Genomic DNA, 21,650 nt, shown 5'->3' with positions numbered 1-21,650 from the left:
CTGATCTACATAAAGATACTCCAATCTGAATTTGAACTACATAAAGATACTCCAACTACTCCAATCTGAATTTGATGAGCTTCCTACCAGAAAAGCTGAACACTTACTCTTGCGAACTCGATACAGAGTGTGTGAACAAGGTGACAAGGCCAGTAAACTCCTTGCACATCAGATCTGTAAATCTGAGGCCTCACGTTTAATCCCACAAATAAGGACCCTGTCTGGTGCCACCACAGTTATACATAAAGAGATCAATGATCAATTCAAACAATTTTACTCTGCACTATACACCTCTGAATCTCCTCAAGACCCTTTGCTGATTGATTGATTCTTTAACCTCTTGATGCTACCCATCCCGGATCCGGGATCGTGACTACGGCTCAAGCTCATTAGCATAACGCAAAATGCGAAAAAATATTCTTAGACATATTTAACCTCCACACCTACACAAGTCCAATAGCTCAAATGAAAGATAAACACCTTGTTCATCTACCCAGCAAGTCAGATTTCTAAAATGTTTTACGGCGAAAACATAGCACACATTTATATTAGACCACCACCGAAACAAAAGGCAAGCGGCGGCCATTTTGTCCCAGAAAATATAAAATTTAAAAGTAGGATTAAAAAATAAATAATTCACTAACCTTTTGAAAATCTTCTTCAGATGACAGTAATATTACATGTTACACAGTACTTTTTTTTTTTTTTTTCAATAATATGCCATTAATATCCATAAATCTCTGTTTACAATGACGACATTTCAAAAAATGCTACTCAAAATGTCCGGAGAAATTATGATAGCTCCGACAGATAACATCAGATAACAAGCAATAAACATGACTAAATATACATGTTCTACATATAGTTACAAAGATACACTTCTTCTTAATACAACCGCTGTGTTACATTTATTTTTAACGTTACAGAATTCGTTCACTAGTCTATGCTATGAGTCGGCGCTCAGATATTAGCAGTGTCTCCTCTACGTTTGGTGTCCACAGAAACCCAAAATAACCACATAAATATTCCCTTACCTTTGATGTTCTTCGATCAGAAGACGTAGAAGGAGTCATACTTACCCAATACATCGTTTGGTTTCAAGTTGTGCGTCTTTGTATTAGCATATGCTAACAGCTTCAGCTGAAATGCACCCAAAATAACTTCTGCTCCTTCTGGTCCCGCACTCTTGCGCAATCAAACTTCAAAATTACATATTATATGTCGACTAAACTGGTCAAACTAAGTGCAGAATCGAGCAAAATGATGTTTTTATCATGTAAAACAATGATAATCGCAAACAAACGAACCGGCTTCAACTGGTGTCTATTGGAAAAGAACGTTCCCCAAATCGGCCGCGCGCAATAGAGTGCATGTATGTGAGAGTGAACCGGGCATTTTCGCCTGCCAAAGGATGAGGGAGCGCGAAATTCAAACAATGAACGTGCCAATTGAAAGCAGACATCGCGCTGAACAAATACATACTGTTCCCAGATCGGTAGCTGCCTGGGAAGGGTGGGGGCGATGACGTCAAAGTTGACCCAACTTTTCTCTTGACAAGAGAGAGTTTGGGAGAAAGGCTGCCCTGAGAGTTCTGCTTTACATACAGACATAATTTAAACGGTTTTAGAAACTTTAGAGTGTTTTCTATTCAATAATTATTATTATATGCATATATTAGCAATTTTGGAAAAAAATATTTTCAGTTTACTATGGGCACGCACTTCCTCCAACGGGGGCAGTATTGAGCCATAAGCTCAAGAGGTTAATGGTCTGAATATGCATTCAATTGATACAGATTCCCATGACTGTTAAGAAGAAGAATTTATACCTGAGGAGATTGCAACAGCAGTGTCCGCAATGAAAAGTGGTAAATCACTGGGTCCGGACGGTTTTCCAACAAAATTTTACAGGACGTTTTCTGGTCTGCTTTGCCCATTCCAGTGTCGATTATTTACAGAGTGCCTTAAACTCTTGCGACGAGCAATCCCGTATCCGGGAGCGTAATCATAGCCTCAAACGCATTAGCATAACGCAGCGGACATAAATACCCCTAGAAACTTTTCCTATTCATGAAAATCGCAAATGAAATGAAATAAATATATTCAAACTTTTGTTAACAACACTGTCATCTCAGATTTTCAAAATATGCGTTTACAGCCAACGCTAGACAAGCATTTGTGTAAGTTTATCATGGCATAATGCTATGCTAGGCTCTGCTGGCAGCAGGCAACATTTTCACGAAAATAAGAAAAGCAACCAAATTAAATAATTTACCTTTGAAGAACTTCAGATGCTTTCACTCAGGAGACTCCCAGTTAGATAGCAAATGTTCCTTTTTTCCAAAAAGATTATTTTTGTAGGCGAAATAGCTCCCGTTTCTTCATCATGCTTGGCTGAGAAATCGACCGGAAAATGCTACAACTATAACGCCAAACCTTTTTTTATGTGCTCCATAATATCGACAGAAACACGGCAAACGTTGTTTAGGATCCATCCTCAAGGTGTTTTTAACATATATATTCGATAATATATCCGTCGAGGCAATTGGTTTCTCATAAGAAGCGATTGGAAAAATGGCTACCTCAGTATTTACGCAAGATTTTCTGCGGGAGACACCATGTGACCACATGCTATATATGGTCCCTTAACCCTAACCCTAAAAAGACGTCACAATGCTGTAGACACCTTGGGGAATACGTCGAAAACGTACGCTCATTCGTAGCTCATTCACAGCCATATAAGGAGTCATTGGCATGAGGCGGTTTCAAAAAATGCGTCACTTCCTGGTTGGATGTTTATCTGGGTTTCGCCTGTAACATCAGTTCTGTGGCACTCACAGACAATATCTTTGCAGTTTTGGAAACGTCAGGGTGTTTTCTTTCCAAAGCTGTCAATTACATGCATAGTCGAGCATCTTTTCGTGACAAAATATCTTGTTTAAAACGGGAACGTTTTTCATCCAAAAATCTTAATAGCGCCACCTAGTCGCAAGAAGTTAATACCTCAATGCTACCGCATAGTCTTTATCGGGCTTCAATTTCGTTACTATTAAAGAAAAACAAAGACCCCCTGGAATGTGGATCCTATCGCCCAATCTTGCTTTTAAACTGTGAATACAAAATCCTAGCCAAGCTTCTAGCCATCCGTATGGAAGGCTCGCTGCACCAAGTAATACACTCTGACCTGACTGGCTTTGCGAGAAATAGATATTTGTTTTTCAATATTAAACTCCTTATGAATATACTGTATTCCCCAGTGTCGAGGGACCTGGAGGTGGTGGTCTCGCTCGATGCGGAAAAAGCTTTTGACCAGGTTGAGTGGGACTACCTAACAGCCCTTTATAGATTTGGCTTTGGCCACAAGTTCATTGCGTGGATAAAGATTCTTTATTTTTCTCCCATGGCTTCAGTATGGACTAACAACTTGTCCTCTGACTATTTTCCCTTCCACCGCGGATCCAGACAGGGTTGACCACTCTCCCCCTTGTTGTTTGCTTTGGCAATCGAGCCTTTCGCCATCGCACTACACTCTAATGATGCCATTCAAGGTATTATCAGGACGGGCTTAGAGCAGAAAGTCTCGCTATATGCTGACGATCTCCTTTTATTTATCTCCAACCCTGATACCTCATTGCCACGTGCCTTATCTGTTCTTAAAAAGTTTGGATCAATCTCAGGGTACAAGCTGAATCTAGGCAGAGTGAGATTTTTCCAGTAAATAAGGCTGCTTTAAAGTGCTCTTTTACAAGGTTTCAGTTGAAGATTGTCACCTACTTGGGAGTTAAAGTGACACGGAAATATTCTAATTTGTTTCAGGAATACATTGTTGCTCTAGCAGACAGTTTGAAACAATCTTTTACTTTTTGGAATTCGCTACCTCTTTCTCTTATTGGAAACATTAATGTAATTCAAATGAATGTGTTGCCCAAATGTTTATATTTATTTCAATGCTTACCCATTTTTATTCCAAAATCTTTTTTTAGTTCACTGAATCAAACATTCATGTATTTTATTTGGGATGGCAAGGTACAACAGATTGGTAGAAAACATTTACAGAAGCCTAAAGCATTGGGTGGTCTACCAAATTTTCAGACATACTATTGGGCTGCAAATTTCAGAGCCCTTTTGTACTGGCTGCAGACTGATCCGACTGGCCCTAGACCACTCTGGTTCCAGATGGAGTCTGAATCGTGTAAACCTGCAGCACTTTCTTCTGTGTTGTGCTCGTCTCTCCCAGTGTCCCTAGGCAAAAGGTGTGTCAACCCAATTGTAAAGCAGTTTCTTAAAATCTGGAATTAGTTCCGTTTAGCCTTTAGCCTCCGAGGCTTTTCTCTATCAGGCCCAATCAATCAGATAATTTTATTTTCTTTAAATGATGGGGCTTTTGGTATCTGGAACTCACTAGGCCTCTCCTCACTAGCCCAATTATTCTTTGATGATACATTTTCCTCTTTTGCTCAGCTACAGGAAAAGTTCAACCTCCCCCAATCTCACTTTTTCCGCAATCTCCAGAATAGGAACTTTGTCAGAGCTAACACACCTGAATTTCCCCATAGACCTGCGAATACAGCTATAGAAAGCATCTTTGAGCTGAACAAGCTTCCTGGGGCAAAATTTCAGATGTATATGCAATCATTAATGACTTACAGAACCCTTCTTTGGTGCCTTTTAAGACTCGATCGGAAAAGGATTTAGGGGAGGAACTTGGGGAAGACTCCTGCGAATCTGTGCTGCACAGGGTGCACTCGTCCTCTTTTAGCACTAGACACAGCCTCATTCAATTCAAGGTGGTTTACCGTATCCACTGGTCCCGAGCCAAACTTGGTAGAATATTCTCTGTTTTGATTCTACCTGTGTCCGATGTAAAACGGAACCAGCTGTATCATGTGTTTTGGGGCTGTCACAAACTGTCAGGTTTCTGAGAATTAATATTTAAATGTTTCTCTGATATATATGACACTGTTATAGATCCGTCTCCCCTTACAGCCCTTATTGGAGTACTGCCCATAGGTACCCCCCCTGTCAAGAATTCAGTTGGACACTGTTGCTTATACAACTCTTTTAGCTAGACGGCTCATACTACAGAACTGGAAGATGGTTTCCCCATCTTATAAATATTGGGTGGGAGATGTGTTGTGCTCTCTGAAACTAGAAAACATTTAATTCAATACACGTGGGAACCCCAAACTGTTTTATGAGGCTTGGGCACCATTCCGGTCTTACTTTAAACAGGGGAGGGGGGGGATTAATGTTGATGATGTGCCTATTGATTCTTATTGAATGTGACCTGCAAATGCCTTGTTCATCTTGCCCTGTCAGAGACTAAAATTTTGATCACGCTTGTAAACTTTATTTTTGGTCCAGTGGATGGTCGGTCTGAGGCCATGACTGTCTGTGAGTGGTTGCATTTTTCCACCCCTATTCCTTGTCTGTTTACAGGAACAATGGTGAGGTGTCTGCTCTGTCCCTGTACTACAGATTGCCCTTTAACCTTGGTAGCCTTCTGCCCGGTGTGTTTAACTTGTCCAAAGTACGGTATCTTTAAAGCTATTCTTTTTTTATTTGTATTTTTTCTTGTTGAGTATATTATTTATATTGTTCACCGGCAGGGTAACATCTGAAAAATAGCATACTTGGTAGTGTGGACCAGTCGGCGAAAGCCAATATCACCCACAACAGAGAACGATTGATCGACAAGGGCAATGAATACCATTTTCTTGGCGTTAATGGATTTCGCCTTTGAGTTTCTCACTGAAATGTTCTTTCAAATGACTGCTCGACTTGTTGACTGCTCGACCCACACAGCAGACATTGTGGGCTAGGTTAGGAATGCTGCGTTGCATGTGTAGCGCTAAATTTTGTACATAGGTCTGGAGAAAATGTACGTTTATTTTCCAATCTCAAAGGCTACCAATTCACATTAATCTAATTACAATATCAATTTGCCTTTCTTGGTAGGCTAATGAAATTATAGGACTAAAGCCCAATAGGAGGAGGGATAGGCAAACAGGTAGGGTTTTACCAGCAACAACATTTAAAATATAAACAATATGAATCTAAAGAGATTTCACTGATACACAAATCCAAAACATGTGCATTATAATTGCCCACCTCAGATTGGGTAAAAATATTACATTTAAAGTGTGGACTTATTTCTGGTCATGCCCCAGAGATCGATGCCCCTAATGATGAGGATAGCCAAATGCAGTTCCTTTGAAATCATTGTGAAAATAAACTTATAAAACATTGAACAAATTGATGGGCACGACACATTTTTTACCTCTATGCCCCCTGGAACACATACACACACACACTCTGTCAACCCACCCTGTTTTCATGATCCTAAACCTTTGAATCACTAAAGGTAATATCTTTAGTAACAAAATGCATTGTTAGTTGATAGGGGGTGTACTTGCTCTTTATCTATTGGGTTACTACTGATTTGGTTGACCAGCATTTTGTCCTTCTGACCTGTATCGCTATTTCTCTATGAATGTCACTATGTTGTTTTTTTCCTATCAAATCCTGATAGAGGGGAAATATAATTAAATTAGCTTTATTTGGTTATGTCCGTGTATAATTGGTTCATTCAGTCTAAATTATTCAGATCCTTTGGGGCTTTCCATATTAGTTTTCTGCATTCCAAATAGTTAAATATTTTGTCAAGGTCTCTATGTGTTGTGGTGTGACGTGCATGTTGTTGGTAATATTTAATTATTTAAACCCTTAGATTTCCATAAAGGATACAAAGTTGCATATAATTTTCTTTCAGATAAATCAATTTGTTTGGTGAGCAATTTAGGCCTCTTCAAGCCAAGGCAGTATAGGCTACCATGAAAGAAGCTTGTTTAATAGACAGCTGTCAGAGTAATTGACAGCAGTCACAGGAGTGTGGAGCAGGCGGGTGCACATTAGGTATAAAAAGTAGCCGTGTGGTGGATGTGCCCTCAGCGCACAACGGGGCCCCGAGAGGCCATCAGCAGATCTACGTGATAACCAGTGTGGCGCGCAGCAACAAAGCAGCCTGCCTTCAGACACATTGCCACACACTGCCAGTCCGCCGTGCACGTGGAATAGCAGATGGTTCTGATAGCATGAAATAACATTGCTTGGCCCTTCACACTTGTTGAAGTGAAAGCAATTAGTCTGGTTGTCTCTATAAGCAAAAAGATCTCTTAGAAAAATAAATGCCTCATGTAGGTGCACTTTATTCAACAGGATCCTAAAAAGTGTTCAAACAAATATCAGAAGAACCATGTCAATTATTGCACACTTGAAGAAATATTTATCATTTTTAAAAAATATTTAACTATTACATACAATTCTAACGTGAATTGTAGGCTTCTGAATATGGATTCATTCCAAGTTAACCATTAAGGGCTTGCATACATTTCCACCATTTTACATTGTGGCATTAGGCTATGTGTATTTTTACACACATCCTCTTAAAATTGTAGGGCCTATCTTGCGTCTTCAATTAATTTTCTTTGACAAGTAATGCAATGCATTCTGCAATATCACATTTTATTCGTCACATACTTCGTACTCACATCAGCTACGGAGGGCGAGATCACACAGTCTTTCGAAACAGTTGGTACTCTCATGCATGGTTCAGTGCTGCTTGCCTCAAAGCAAGCATAGAAAGAATTTAGCTCATCTAGTAGGCTCGCATCACTGGGAAACTCGCAGCTGGGTTTCCCTTTGTTATCTGTGATATTTTGTCCTGCCCAGCTACATCCGACAAGCATCAGAGCCAGTGTAGTAGGATTCAACCTTAGTCCTGTATTGACATTTTGACTGTTTGATGGCTCGTCGGAGATTGTACCGGGATATCTTATAAGCGTCAGCTCCTTGAAAGTGGCAGCTCTAGCCTTTAGCTCATTTCGGATGTTGCCTGTAATCCATGGCTTCTGGTTGAGATATGTACGTACGGTCACTGTGGGGAAGATGTCGTTGATACACTAATTAATGAACCCGGTAATTCATGTGGTAAACTCCTCAAAGTTATCGGATGAATCCCTGAACATACAGTATTACAGTCAGTGCTAGCGAAACAGTCCTGTAGCTTAGCATTCACTTCATCAGACCACTTCCGTATTGAGAGCGTCACTGGTACTTCCTGTTTGAGTTTTTGCTTGTAAGCAGGAATCAGTAGGATAGTCATGGTCAGATTTGCCAAATGGAGGGTGAGGGAGAGCTTTGTATGCATTTATGTGTGTGGAATAAAGGGGAACTTGAGTTTTTTTCCCCTCTAGTTGCACAGGTGACATGCTGGTAAAAATGAGGTAAGACGGATTTCCGTTTCCTTGCATTAAAATCACTGGCCACTAGGAGTGCCACCCCTGGATGTGCATTTTCTTGTTTGCTTATGGCCCTATACAGCTCGCTGAATGCGGACAGTGCCAGCATCAGTTTGTGGTGGTAAAAAGACAGCTATGAAAAATATAGATAAACTCTCTTAGCAAATAGTCTCTTCTTTTTATTGGGGTACTTTTAGTAGTGGTTTCTTTGCAGCAATTCGACCATGAAGGCCTGATCACCACTTTATTTGAAGAATGTGAAATGTCAGTATAATAGCAGAGAGAATGATTTATTTCAGCTTTTATTTCTTTCATCACATTCCCAGTGGGTCAGAAGTTTACATACACTCAATTAGTATTTGGTAGCAATGCCATTAAATAGTTTAACTTGGGTCAAACATTTAGGGTAGCCTTCCACAATCTTCCCACAATAAGTTGGGTGAATTTTGGCCCATTCCTCCTGACAGAGCTGGTGTAACTGAATCAGGTTTGTAGGCCTCCTTGCTCGCACATGCTTTTTCAGTTTTGCCCACAAATTTTCTATGGAATTGAGGTCAGGACTTTGTAATGGCCACTCCAATACCTTGACTTTGTTGTCCTTAAGCCATTTTGCAACAACTTTGGAAGTATGCTTGGAGTCATTATCCATTTGGAATACCCATTTGTGACCAAGCTTTAACTTCCTGACTGATGTCTTGAGATGTAGCTTCGATATATCCACATAATTTTCTTTCCTCGTGACGCCATCTATTTTGTGAAGTGCTCCAGGCCCTCCTGCAGCAAAAGCACCCCCACAACATGATGCTGCCGTCCCTGTGCTTCGTGGTTGGGATGGTGTTCTTCGGCTTGCAAGCCTCCCCCTTTTTCCTCCAAACATAACGATGGTCATTATGGCCAAACAGTTCTATTTTTATTTCATCAGACGAGAGAACATTTCTCCAAAAAGTACAATCTTTGTCCCCATGTGCAGTTGCAAACCGTAGTCTGGCTTTTTTTATGGCGGTTTTGGAGCGGTGGCTTCTTCCTTGCTGAGTGGCCTTTCAGGTTATGTCGATATAGGACTTGTTTTACTGTGGACTTAGATACTTTTGTACCTGTTTCCTCCAGCATCTTCACAAGGTCCTTTGCTGTTGTTCTGGGATTGATTTGCACTTTTCACACCAAAATACTTTCATCTCTAGGAGACAGAACGCGTCTCCTTCCTGAGCGGTATGACGGCTGCGTGGTCCGATGGTGTTTATACTTGCGAACTATTGTTTGTACAAATAAACGTGGTACCTTCAGGCATTTGGAAATTGCTCCCAAGGATGAGACTTGTGGAGGTCTCCAATTTTATTCCTGATGTCTTGGCTGATTTCTTTTGATTTTCCCATGATGTCAAGCAGAGGCACTGAGTTTGAAGGTAGGCCTTGAAATACATCCACAGGTACACCTCCAATTGACTCAGGCTAATTTACATCATTTATCAGAAGCTTCTAAAGCCATGACATAATTTTCTGGAATTTTCCAAGCTGTTTAAAGGCACAGTCAACTTTTGTGTATGTAAACTTCTGACCCACTGGAATTGTGATACAGTGAATTATAAGTTAAATAATCTGTCTGTAAACAATTGTTGGAAAAATTACTTGTCAATCACAAAGTAGATGTCCTAAACGACTTGCCAAAACTATAGTTTGTTAACAAGAAATTTGAAAAACAAGTTTTAATGACTCCAACCTAAGTGTATGTAAACTTCCAACTTCAACTGTAATTGCTGATTTCTATAGTAACTCTAATTAACTTATCCTATGCAGCAGAGGTAGCTCTGGGTCTTCCATTCCTGTGGCGGTCATCATGAGAGCCAGTTTCATCATAGTGCTTGATGGTTTTTGCGACTGCAGTTGAAGACACTTTCCAAGTTCTTGAAATTTTCCGAATTGACTGACCTTCATGTCTTAATGTAATGATGGACTGTCGTTTCTCTTTGCTTATTTGAGCTGGTCTTGCCATAATATGGCCTTGGTCTTTCACCAAATAGGGCTCTGTTCTTTATACCACCCCTACCTTCTCACAACAATAGGACAACGACCCAAAGCACACAGCCAAGACAATGCAGGTGTGGCTTTGGGACCAGTCTCTGAATGTCCTTGAGTGGCCCAGCCAGAGCCCGGACTTGAACCTGATTGAACATCTCTGGAGAGACCTGTACAGCGACGCTCCTCATACAACCTGACAGAGCTTGAGAGGATCTGCAGAAAAGAATGGGAGAAACTCCCCAAATACAGGTGTGCCAAGGTTGTAGCCTCATACCCAAGATGACTCATGGCTGTAATTGCTGCCAAAGGTGCTTCAAAAAAGTAGTGTGTAAAGGGTCTGTATACTTATGTAAGTGTACTTTCCGAATGCTCTGTAAACCTTTTGTCTTGCCCATTCACCCTCTGAATGGCACACATACACAATCCAGGTCTCAAGGCTTAAAAATCCTTCTTCAACCTGTCTCGTCTCTTTCATCTACACTAATATGGGATCATAGACATCAATAAGGGATCATAACTTTCACCTGGATTCACCTGGTCAGTCTATGTCATGGAAAGAGCCACTACTTCCGAGAAACATAGGATATTACAGTTCTTCGGGTCCTGTTGATAGGATAGTGTTGAACGGAGCTCGTCTAGTTTGTTCTCTAGTGATTGTATGTTTGCCAATAGAACTGAGGGTTGAGTTTGGGAGCAAAGTTGAACAGTCAGAAATCCCGCTCATTGCTTATGGAGTTATCCTGTGCTCCATGTCATTTCCAACCGCTCCGCTAAAAACTGCCCCAAGCACCCAGGAAAAACTGCCACTTCAAATTCGCTCCATTCATTAAAATCACAATTTAACCAACACCAATCTATTTTTGATTGGAAAGATAAGTATTTTAATAAACATGAAAAGGTGAATGCTATTTGGTATTTAGTATTCATTAGGATCCCCATAAGCCGCTGCAAAAGCATCAGCTACTCTTCCTGAGGTCCACATGAAACATGACATCATACATAGTACAGAACATTATTAGTCAAGGACTGAAATACATACATTTAAAACGTCACACACAGCCTACATATCAGTACATACACACAATATCTAGGTCTAATACATAGTACAGAACATTATTAGTCAAGGACTGAAATACATACATTTAAAACATCACACACAGCCTACATATCAGTACATACACACAATATCTAGGTCTAATACATAGTACAGAACATTATTAGTCAAGGACTGAAATACATACATTTAAAACGTCACACACAGCCTACATATCAGTACATACACACAATATCTAGGTCTAATACATAGTACAGAACATTATTAGTCAAGGACTGAAATACATACATTTAAAACATCACACACAGCCTACATATCAGTACATACACACAATATCTAGGTCTAATACATAGTCCAGAACATTAGTCAAGGACTGAAATACATACATTTAAAACATCACACACAGCCTATATACAGTGGGGCAAAAAAGTATTTAGTCAGCCACCAATTGTGCAAGTTCTCCCACTTAAAAAGACTAGAGAGGCCTGTAATTTTCATCATAGGTACACTTCAACTATGACAGACAAAATTAGGGAAAAAAATCCAGAAAATCACATTGTAGGATTTTTAATGAATTTATTTGCAAATTATGGTGGAAAATAATTATTTGGTCAGCTACAAACAAGCAAGATTTCTGGCTCTCACAGACCTGTAACTTCTTCTTTAAGACGCTCATCTGTCCTCCACTCGATACCTGTATTAATGGCACCTGTTTGAACTTGTTATCAGTATAAAAGACACCTGTCCACAACCTCAAACAGTCAAACTCCACTATGGCTGACTAAATACTTTTTTTGTCCCACAGTATCAGTACATCCACACAATATCTAGGTCGAATACATAGTACAGAACATTATTAGTCAAGGACTGAAATACATACATTTAAAACATCACACACAGCCTACATATCAGTACATACACACAATATCTAGGTCTAATACATAGTACAGTGCAAATTACAATAACATACACTGCTCAAAAAAATAAAGGGAACACCAAAATAACACACCTAGATCTGAATGAATGAAATATTTGTATTAAATACTTTTTTCTTTACATAGTTGAAGGTGCTGACAACAAAATCACACAAAAATGATCAATGGAAATCAAATGTATCAACCCATGGAGGTCTGGATTTGGAGTCACACTCAAAATTAAAGTGGAAAACCACACTACAGGCTGATCCAACTTTGATGTAATGTCCTTAAAACAAGTCAAAATTAGGCTCAGTAGTGTGTGTGGCCTCCACGTGCCTGTATGACCTCCCTACAACGCCTGGGCATGCTCCTGATGAGGTGGCGGATGGTCTCCTGAGGGATCTCCTCCCAGACCTAGACTAAAGCGTCCGCCAACTCCTGGACAGTCTGTGGTGCAACATGGCGTTGGTGGATGGAGCAAGACATGATGTCCCAGATGTGCTCAATTGGATTCAGGTCTGGGGAACGGGCGGGCCAGTCCATAGCATCAATGCCTTCCTCTTGCAGGAACTGCTGACACACTCCAGCCACATGAGGTCTAGCATTGTCTTGCATTAGGAGGAACCCAGGGCCAACCACACCAGCAGATGGTCTCACAAGGGGTCTGAGGATCTCATCTCGGGACCTAATGGCAGTCAGGCTACCTCTGGTGAGCACATGGAGGGCTGTGCGGCCCCCCAAAGAAATGCCACCCCACACCATGACTGACCCACCGCCAAACCGGTCATGCTGGAGGATGTTGCAGGCAGCAGAACGTTCTCCACGGCGTCTCCAGACTCTGTCACATCTGTCACATGTGCTCAGTGTGAACCTGCGTTCATCTGTGAAGAGCACAGGGCGCCAGTGGCGAATTTACCAATCTTGGTGTTCTCTGGCAAATGCCAAACGTCCTGCACGGTGTTGGGCTGTAAGCACAACCCCCACCTGTGGACATTTTGCAGGGCTCTGGCTGTGCTCCTCCTGCTCCTCCTTGCACAAACGCGGAGGTAGCGGTCCTACTGCTGGGTTGTTGCCCTCCTACGGCCTCCTCCACGTCTCCTGATGTACTGGCCTGTCTCCTGGTAGCGCCTCCATGCTCTGGACACTACGCTGACAGACACAGCAAACCTTCTTGCCACAGCTCGCATTGATGTGCCATCCTGGATGAGCTGCACTACCTGAGCCACTTGTGTGGGTTGTAGTCTCCGTCTCATGCTACCACTAGAGTGAAAGCACCGCCAGCATTCAAAAGTGACCAAACATCAGCCAGGAAGCATAGGAACTGAGAAGTGGTCTGTGGTCACCACCTGCAGAACCACTCCTTTATTGGGGGTGTCTTGCTAATTGCCTATAATTTCCACCTGTTGTCTATTCCATTTGCACAACAGCATGTGAAATGTATTGTCAATCAGTGTTGCTTCCTAAGTGGACAGTTTGATTTCACAGAAGTGTGATTGACTTGGAGTTACATTGTGTTGTTTAAGAGTTCCCTTTATTTTTTTGAGCAGTGTATATAAAATGGCGGTGTCTCTTCACAGTCGCCTTTGTGCAGTAAGATGTTCTTTAATCTCTTTTTTAAAACTGGTTTTATTGAAAGCTTGAGTTACCTGTAGCCAAGGCTCTATTTAAGATTGTGCTTTCCCTGCCTCTGTTCTGGACCTGTTTGCATGTCTTGTGTTGTATAAAGCACTCATCACTTCAAATAGGCTGCAGTACATGTCATATTAAACAGCATAACACGCTAAATAGGTCAGGAGCCAGACAGGGAGCCTAAGAAGGAACACAAAATATTTTTTGGGGGGTAAATTATTTCATTTTTTTTTTAAGGCTATAGCCTACAAGAAATACATTGTGAAGTATTTGCGAGTGCTACACACTAGGCTGGTAGGGAGTCAGGGACATTAAGCACTCAGCATTTAAAAAACGTTTTGTTGTATTAAATCATTTTAGTCTAAAAATTGCACATATACACTGTGACCTACTAGAATTAAATAAAACATTCAAAATGCCTTATTAGGCTTAGTCTGCATGCCTTTGAATTCATTTTAAGAAACGCAGACCAGTAGCGGAGAATATCCTCTCCATGCTTGCAGAGCCACTGGGGAGTTTTTTTTCTATAGGTAGGCCAAAACATTGATAAGTACAATAAGTACAATAAACGTCACATAAATTAAACATGGAAGCTTGTCTGCGTGGTTCTAATAACATACCAAACTGTGAGGACCAAGAACAAGAGAGAAAGTGCGGTGATGTAATGTCCACAACTAAAGAAACATTGTGGAATGTGATATTCCCACTTTCAAGGAGCTTTCAATTTTGATTGGGTTATTTTGCCGAAAGCTCCTTGAAAGTGGGAATATGCCAGACATATTAGGCCAAAATCAATTATGGCTTATTGTATAGATAATACTACCAAAATGAAGGACACTTTTAAGAGATCTGTTTTTTTGTTTTAAATACTTTGCTACAATGACACACTTAATTAGCTACCCACCTCATTCCTTTATTTTAGCATGTGCACATGGTAAGTCATCATGCTTCTTGGATGTGTCTTTTCAGATTCCACAATGTTTCTTTAGTTGTGGACATTACATCACCGCACTTTCTCTCTTGCTCTTGGTCCTCATATTTGTAAATCACCTTGATTTTGCACCTGTACATTTGATCAGTTTCTTTATGAAAATATTTAGGGAACTCCATGACAGTAGCTAAAGCAAGGGGCTATAGCAGCGCACAAGTAGACTACAAATGCATGCTGGGCCCGGCATGCCCTGAGCTTTTGATGTGAACGCTACTTGGAGCGGGCGAAAAGGCCGGCAAGTCAGCCTTTGGGTATCTCGCTCCAGTCAAATTGGACACGCTCTGCTCTAGCTCCGCTCAGATCACTAGCCGCGGGCAGCATTTGGTAAGCTAACACACCCACACTCATCTCCCCTTCCCTGCTCTGTTTTTAGCTACCTTAACAATGTGGGTTGACACACACGTTCATTTAGCGATCTCAGTTCATACATTACACACATTCTTACCTCCCTTCAGTAACAGTTTGGTATGTTATAAGAACCACGCAGACAAGCTTCCATGTTTAATTTATGTTACGTTTATTGTACTTATCAATGTTTTGGATGAGCGCTCTGTTTGTTTGTTTCTGTTCCTCTCTCTGTAGTTTCCGGGTATTCTGGAATAAGGACACGAGATATGGCAATCGGGCTGGCTTTGTAGTGACTGTGCAATTGAAGGCAGCATGTCAGGAGTGATGGGATTATGTAACTGTGTTATAATGCGCTATATTGTATTATTAAAAATCGATTGCTAAGGTTCAATGAAGATAATTCATGATATGTTTAGCTTAGTGGAAAATGTAGACTTTGATGTTGGTAAGGGGGGCGGGTGGCGTTTTGATTGAGTTGTTGATGGGGCAGCACTGTTTTAGCTGTCCCATAATGTATACTTTTGGTGGCAGTACTGTTTTTCTTCCAGAATCACTATGTAAATAAACACCCTTGCACAGAAGTACTTTTACGGCCATCGTTTTATTTGATAGAGGTTAGGTTTTTCAGTTTAGCCTTCTGGCCTACTCTACGCTACATATGGTGGCAGCAGTGGGATGCCGCACCGCAAATCAGTGAATTCCAAAAAGAGATATAAAGGAACGCGTACTGAGTTGTGTTCGCAGCATCAACTGTCAGAAAAGGTACCTAAAATTGAAACGGGGTGGAATACGATGGAATCATCCGGCGAAGAAGAGGTAAATTATGAGAAACTAGGAGCCTGGCCAAGGGGCCAAACACAACCAGAATCGCTTGAGTTGCAGATTGAATCACCAGATACAGACATAAAAGACCAGCCAATTGAAGGAGCAATTGGAGGACCCGAACCACAACCAACCATGGTAGCCCTTTTCCAGCAACTTTTCACCTACCTTGAGATGAGTGATGAAGACTTCGAGCAGGAGTTCCAGGGCCTACGACCATCTGTCCTCACAGCGCCTGTCTTCACATTGTTCTGGGTAATCTTTGGGTGCTAAAATCTGTCGTTTTTGAATAAAAAAAATACTTTTTTTGTGTGAAGTTGGAGTTCCAGTCAGCCCACACTAGTCGTTGCTCCAAATCCATCCTAAATCGTGTTGAGTTTAGTTTAGTCAGCATCCACCAGGCAGGCCTACATGTCAATACCCCTATTATAAAGCCCTACAACATAGGGCTATTAACTTATCACAGTGGTTAAAGTTAAATAATATAATAATGTATTGTATTTACAAATTACATGATTTTGCTTATTGGCATAGGCCTACACTTACGATTAAATTATGTTGTGTATGAGGCAAAAGGTGAATGAGTCCCATGAACAATATAAGGATTGGGATAAGATATCACATTTAACTCCCCATTCTATCAATTCATCGATATATTTGCAAAATTATCCCCATATCAATATTATTGATGTCTTGTTAGTAGTGGATCCTGCGGAGCAGTTTTGGTGAGAAGTGTAGCTCTGTGTTGTAAACTGTAACCTGTCTATATGCTCCTTAGCGGTGGCGCGTATAGTGGTTACCATACAGTTGAGCATGGTGGTACACGAGACCCGGGACTCAGTCCTCCGGTGTGACGTGGAACCGACGTCGCCCCCAGATCCTCCTTATCAGTAGAAAATGGGCAGTCCCTCCACCGCGGAGACAGCGGCGTCCAAAACGTGACTCATGTGACAGAGGTAGGTCACTCTGCGAGCGAGAGTCAGAGGGGTTTATTTAACACGTAGCTCTAGTGTCCTCCCCCACTTTCCCAACGCGCAACCAAGATTAGTGCATCTTCAGGGCTACCTCTTGACTGACTTCGTGGAGATCTCCGGGACAATTTACTCCCATTCGGCGACAAATATAATAATAACAACAATTGAAATATAAAGGAAAATACATTTTCTCTACATATTGTTAATCTCGAGTTAGGAATACTGGACAAATTACTTTTATTAAATTTCATATGCATCCTTGAGTGAATACATTGGGAAACAAGCTTGCCCTTTCGTGATTAGTTTGGAGTAGGCCTAAAGATAATGGAAATGGAAAGGATTCAAAGGGCGCAGCCCCCTCCCAAGTACCAGCAGGCTGAGCTGTCTGACATGCAAGGGTAAGTTGCTGAGAAAGATACTTGTGCAATGGCCATGCTTGCCCTGTGCCTCTACATAGTGTCACACATTTGTCTCTCTTGACATTGAGTGCGCAACTTCACAAAACTCACATCTCATTGACTGTCTTCTGCCTTTCTTTAGGATGGATTTCCCTATATATGTATACAAATCCCGTCGGGGAATGAAACGAGCAGAGGAATGCAAGGTTGGTAGAAATATTTGTGTTTATTCACTATTTTCATGTGAAATAATACTTTTGAATGTAATTTTATTACAATAAGAATATTGTGATTATACAATATTTAAACTAAACATTGTTTTAAGTCATTCAGTCGGCCTGATCATTCAGATCATGCGGTGACCCGTTTTCCCATCTGATGTGAGGCTTGAAGTCCATGTTAGTGTTGACAGGGCTGCTTGTCAAATTGCTGTAGGTGTTCGGTAACCTCAATATGACTCCACCTAACCTACTTTCACACTCCTGCCTTTAGGAAAACTACAAACTACCTCATCGACTTATTGAGAAGAAAAGGCGAGACAGGATAAACGAGTGCATCGCTCAGTTGAAAGATTTATTGCCTGAGCACCTGAAGCTTACAGTAAGTTCCTATTTATCTGGAAGTAGCTCAGTAATAACTGGTTCACTGTTCACTGCTTGTAGATGTTAGCTAAGGCGCCGTTAAGTGGTTGCTTTGTGGTACTTCAGGTTTTGGTATCGGCGTGACTAACAGTTGAAATTTATAAAATCATTTAAATCAATGAAATTAAGTACTTAAACTAATTCTGAAATGGTGCAAATTTCCTTAGATCAGTATTTTTTTATGATTCAGGTAGTGATATCTGATATATTATCAAATGTTGAAGATCGAATTTTAATTTGAGTATAACTAGTTATTGTTGTGCCTCCAAGTTTGTGTGTGTGCTGCTGAGTGCAGGGAGCCCCTGCTGACAGTAGTGTGTGTTATTCTCGTAGACTCTTGGCCATCTGGAGAAGGCTGTGGTTTTGGAACTCACGCTCAAGCATGTGAAAGCCCTCACCACTCTACTGGAAAACCAGCAGCAGAAAATCCTCGCTCTGCAGAATGGCATGCAAATCGGTGAGAAGAAACATACACACACACACCCACAATAAGATGATTCTGCAGAAGGGCATGCAAATCAGTGAATTTAAATATAGCTTGTCGTCTCTTGCCTTGACTAGTTTCCATTTGGATGCAGACAACATCCTCACTAATTCTCAAATGCAGCACAGTGCATTTCTCATCTATTGCATTATTATAACATGTTACCGGAATAAGAAACTGAGACAGAATAACTCCGTTTTAGAATGGATGTGGTTGAATATAAGGGGACATTTTACCCATAATAAGATTTATTACTTATGAGAATTTCCCCAAATGTGATGAGAGTAGTTTGGTAGTTTCCAAAATAATGCATTGTGGTAGTTCTGTATTTGATGTTGTTGTTCCTTCCTGTCTACAGAGCAGTCCTCTCCCAGCCAGGAGAACAGCGAGGGGATGTTCCGCTCAGGCTTCCACGTCTGTGCCCAGGAGGTTTTACAGTACCTGGCCAACCAGGAGGGTGACGGAGACCTCACACCCTCCCACATGATCAACCACCTGCACAAGGTGGCCACTGAGATCCCCCAGGGCCCTCCCCACAGCCACTGGCCCGAAAAGACCCCCAGCTACCACCACCACCAGGCCCTGAGGGAGAAGCCTGTAGGCCAGCCCCCCAAGCCCAGCGAGGGCCACAGGAAGAACTGTGTGCCCGTCATACAGCGGGCGTATGCCCAGGTTGGCGGTGAGCAAAGTGGCAGTGATACAGACACAGACAGCGGCTACGGTGGCGAGCAGGGTGAGCATCTGGCGTTGCGTGCAGGGTACTATGGCCAAGAGAGCCAGCTGAAGAGAGCCCTGGGAGAAAAGACGGCGTCATTGGGCGTCAAGCAGGAAGATGAACCTCGCCACAAACATGCCCGGGTGGAGTCATCCGATGACGAGTTTCTCTCAGGTGGAGAGTCATCCTCATCCTCTTCATCCTCCTCCAGCGGTCACGGCAGCTACATGAGCGCCTACTCCCCCCACCAGGCCCAACCTCATCCTCTCTGCATGCCCTTCTACCTCATCCCCCCTTCTGCTGCCGCTTATCTGCCCATGCTGGAGAAGTGCTGGTACTCTGGGGCCATGCCCATGATCTACCCTGGCCTGGGGGGCTCCGCACAGGGCATGCCTAGCGACACGCATGCCCAAACTTCCCTGATTACGATATCCCCCAGGGGGCACTCTCCCTCTCCCCCCACCGTGGCCCAGAGCCCCATGGACTCACCAGCCCTCCTCCAAGCGTTAAAGCCCATTAACCTGGAAACCAAAGACTGAGGGACCACTGAACAGTGTTATTGAACATAGAGACTGCTCTGCTGAGAGGGAACATAGGGGAGAACATGACTAACAGTCAGATCACCCACTATCACCCCTCACCCCAGAGGTCAGAAGACCAAAGGGAGACAGAGAGCATGCAGCTGATCTGGTCCCGGACTGGTGATATATCATCCACAGCCACACTGCTGCGAAGACAAGAAAGAGTGAAGGTGTAGAATGAAGACAGCTGAACCTGTTACCTGACTCTCAACCCTCTGAATGTTTGACTTAAAATGCATACCCCCACCAGAGCGCTGAGTGCATCATTGACCCCACTGATCTGGACCTGCCCTGAACACACACCCTTGGTTGAATGTAAAAGAGAGGCAATCCCGTAGATGCTGTTGTTGAGGTTTCTACATGCTGATGACACTGACAGGTCTCAGTTGTAGCTGCTGCCATAGAGACACATACACGTCCTAAATCATGTTACACCTAATGTCAACAGTCACCTTTCACCCAAAGGTTGTTGTCTATCTACCTTAGGTAACAATTGCCATCGCTGACAATGCCCTTTGCCCCATTTCCTATGACAACAACAAGCGCTCTGACTAAAATAATGATCCCCACAACTGTACAGCCAGGAGCAAAGGGTACGCCAATTCACACTTTATGGAGTTAGTGATGTCATCATGTGACCATGTCGAGTTGGCAATTCACTGACTGTTGAGATGGATTTTCTGTCATTATTGTGTATACCTCTTGTACATCTCTATTTTTGATATGTGTCCTAATTCTCGGACTAGAGAGAGGGGTAGTAGAGTGTGGACAGTCATTTTAGTGTAAAATAAACCCTGTACATACTGTAGCCCTGTGCTGGCCCTGGTCTGCGTTTTTCAGCAATCCGCTTCTCCTCAAGTCAAACCTGGTGTTTGTTCATGCTGTTGCCTTTTACTTGTGAAAAGCTGATAAAAACATCATTGGATGTTTATTAAATGTATTTGTATGAATACTGCAGTCTAAGGAGTTGGTGAGAAGTGAATGTATACGTTTTAACAGAATATTCATTTTTTATAGAAAGATGTACTTGGGACCTACCAGAAAGTTGTTGATGTACATACTTTGTCTAAATGGTGATATACATTATATAAGCGTATTAATAAAGTATTTTTTTCCTGTGGAAAGCCTGTCTGCTTGGTTCCTCATGAGTGAGTAGAGTGCATCTTGAGGTGAAATGTAATCTCCTGGGATATATTTCTCCCACAACCACAAATCTGTCGGGGGAAACTTGTAACGATTCTCATCCTCGTCTGATGAGGAATATGAAGGATCAGACCAAAATGCAGTGTGGTACGTGTCCATGTTAACTTTATTAATCTGAACACAAAATAACAAAGGTGAAACAATGAAAAAAACGAAACAGTCCTATCAGGTGACAAAACATAAAACGGGAAACAACTACCCACAAAACCCATGTGGGCAAGAGCTACCTAAGTATGGTTCTCAATCAGAGACAAGACAGCTGTCCCTGATTGAGAACCATACCCAGCCAAAAACAAAGAAATACAAAAACATAGAAAAAAGAACATAGAATGCCCACCCAAGTAACACCCTGGCCTAACCAAAACAGAGAATAAAAAGCCTCTCTATGGCCAGGGCGTGACAGAACTCTTATAGAATGGGGAGAGCTGCTGCAGTCTGCTTACTGGGCGGGCACTGCTAGTCACAAGAAGAGAAACACCGCTATGGATGTTTTCTCTGCTTTTAACACACACAGACAGACAGATACCGTGGTGTCCCTGAACAATCAGTGCGCTCTAAAGGCCGTATTTTATCTTTCAT

At 41.9% G+C, this 21,650-nt stretch overlaps 1 protein-coding gene and 1 long non-coding RNA gene across 2 annotated transcripts; both read left to right on the top strand.

The window, feature by feature from the left end:
- The first annotated feature begins 14,823 nt into the window (after positions 1-14,823).
- LOC121846848 lies at positions 14,824-15,831 on the top strand. Its single transcript, XR_006083835.1, has 2 exons — positions 14,824-15,229; positions 15,488-15,831. It is a non-coding gene; the product is annotated as an uncharacterized LOC121846848 (long non-coding RNA).
- A 1,170-nt stretch (positions 15,832-17,001) lies between these two features.
- On the top strand, positions 17,002-20,988 carry LOC112254661 (class E basic helix-loop-helix protein 40). Its single transcript, XM_024427405.2, has 5 exons — positions 17,002-17,447; positions 17,590-17,653; positions 17,940-18,047; positions 18,422-18,545; positions 18,931-20,988. The coding sequence occupies exons 1-5, from the start codon at positions 17,374-17,376 to the stop codon at positions 19,824-19,826; spliced, it is 1,266 nt and encodes a 421-aa protein (XP_024283173.1). The 5' UTR covers positions 17,002-17,373; the 3' UTR covers positions 19,827-20,988.
- Positions 20,989-21,650: the final 662 nt, after the last annotated feature.

The sequence above is a fragment of the Oncorhynchus tshawytscha genome, linkage group LG07 (genome assembly GCF_018296145.1).
Source record: "Oncorhynchus tshawytscha isolate Ot180627B linkage group LG07, Otsh_v2.0, whole genome shotgun sequence".
In the NCBI taxonomy this organism is placed as follows: Eukaryota; Metazoa; Chordata; class Actinopteri; order Salmoniformes; family Salmonidae; genus Oncorhynchus; species Oncorhynchus tshawytscha.
The sequence above is the reverse complement of the archived record's forward strand: the minus strand, read 5'-3'. Positions and strand labels throughout refer to the sequence as shown.

Coding starts and splice junctions, on each gene's coding strand:
- LOC112254661 (XM_024427405.2), top strand. CDS start 17,374: ATGGAAATGGAAAGGATTCAAAGGGCGCAGCCCCCTCCCAAGTACCAG. Junction 17,448..17,589: donor GAGCTGTCTGACATGCAAGG/GTAAGTTGCTGA, acceptor GCCTTTCTTTAG/GATGGATTTCCCTATATATG. Junction 18,546..18,930: donor GCAGAATGGCATGCAAATCG/GTGAGAAGAAAC, acceptor TCCTGTCTACAG/AGCAGTCCTCTCCCAGCCAG.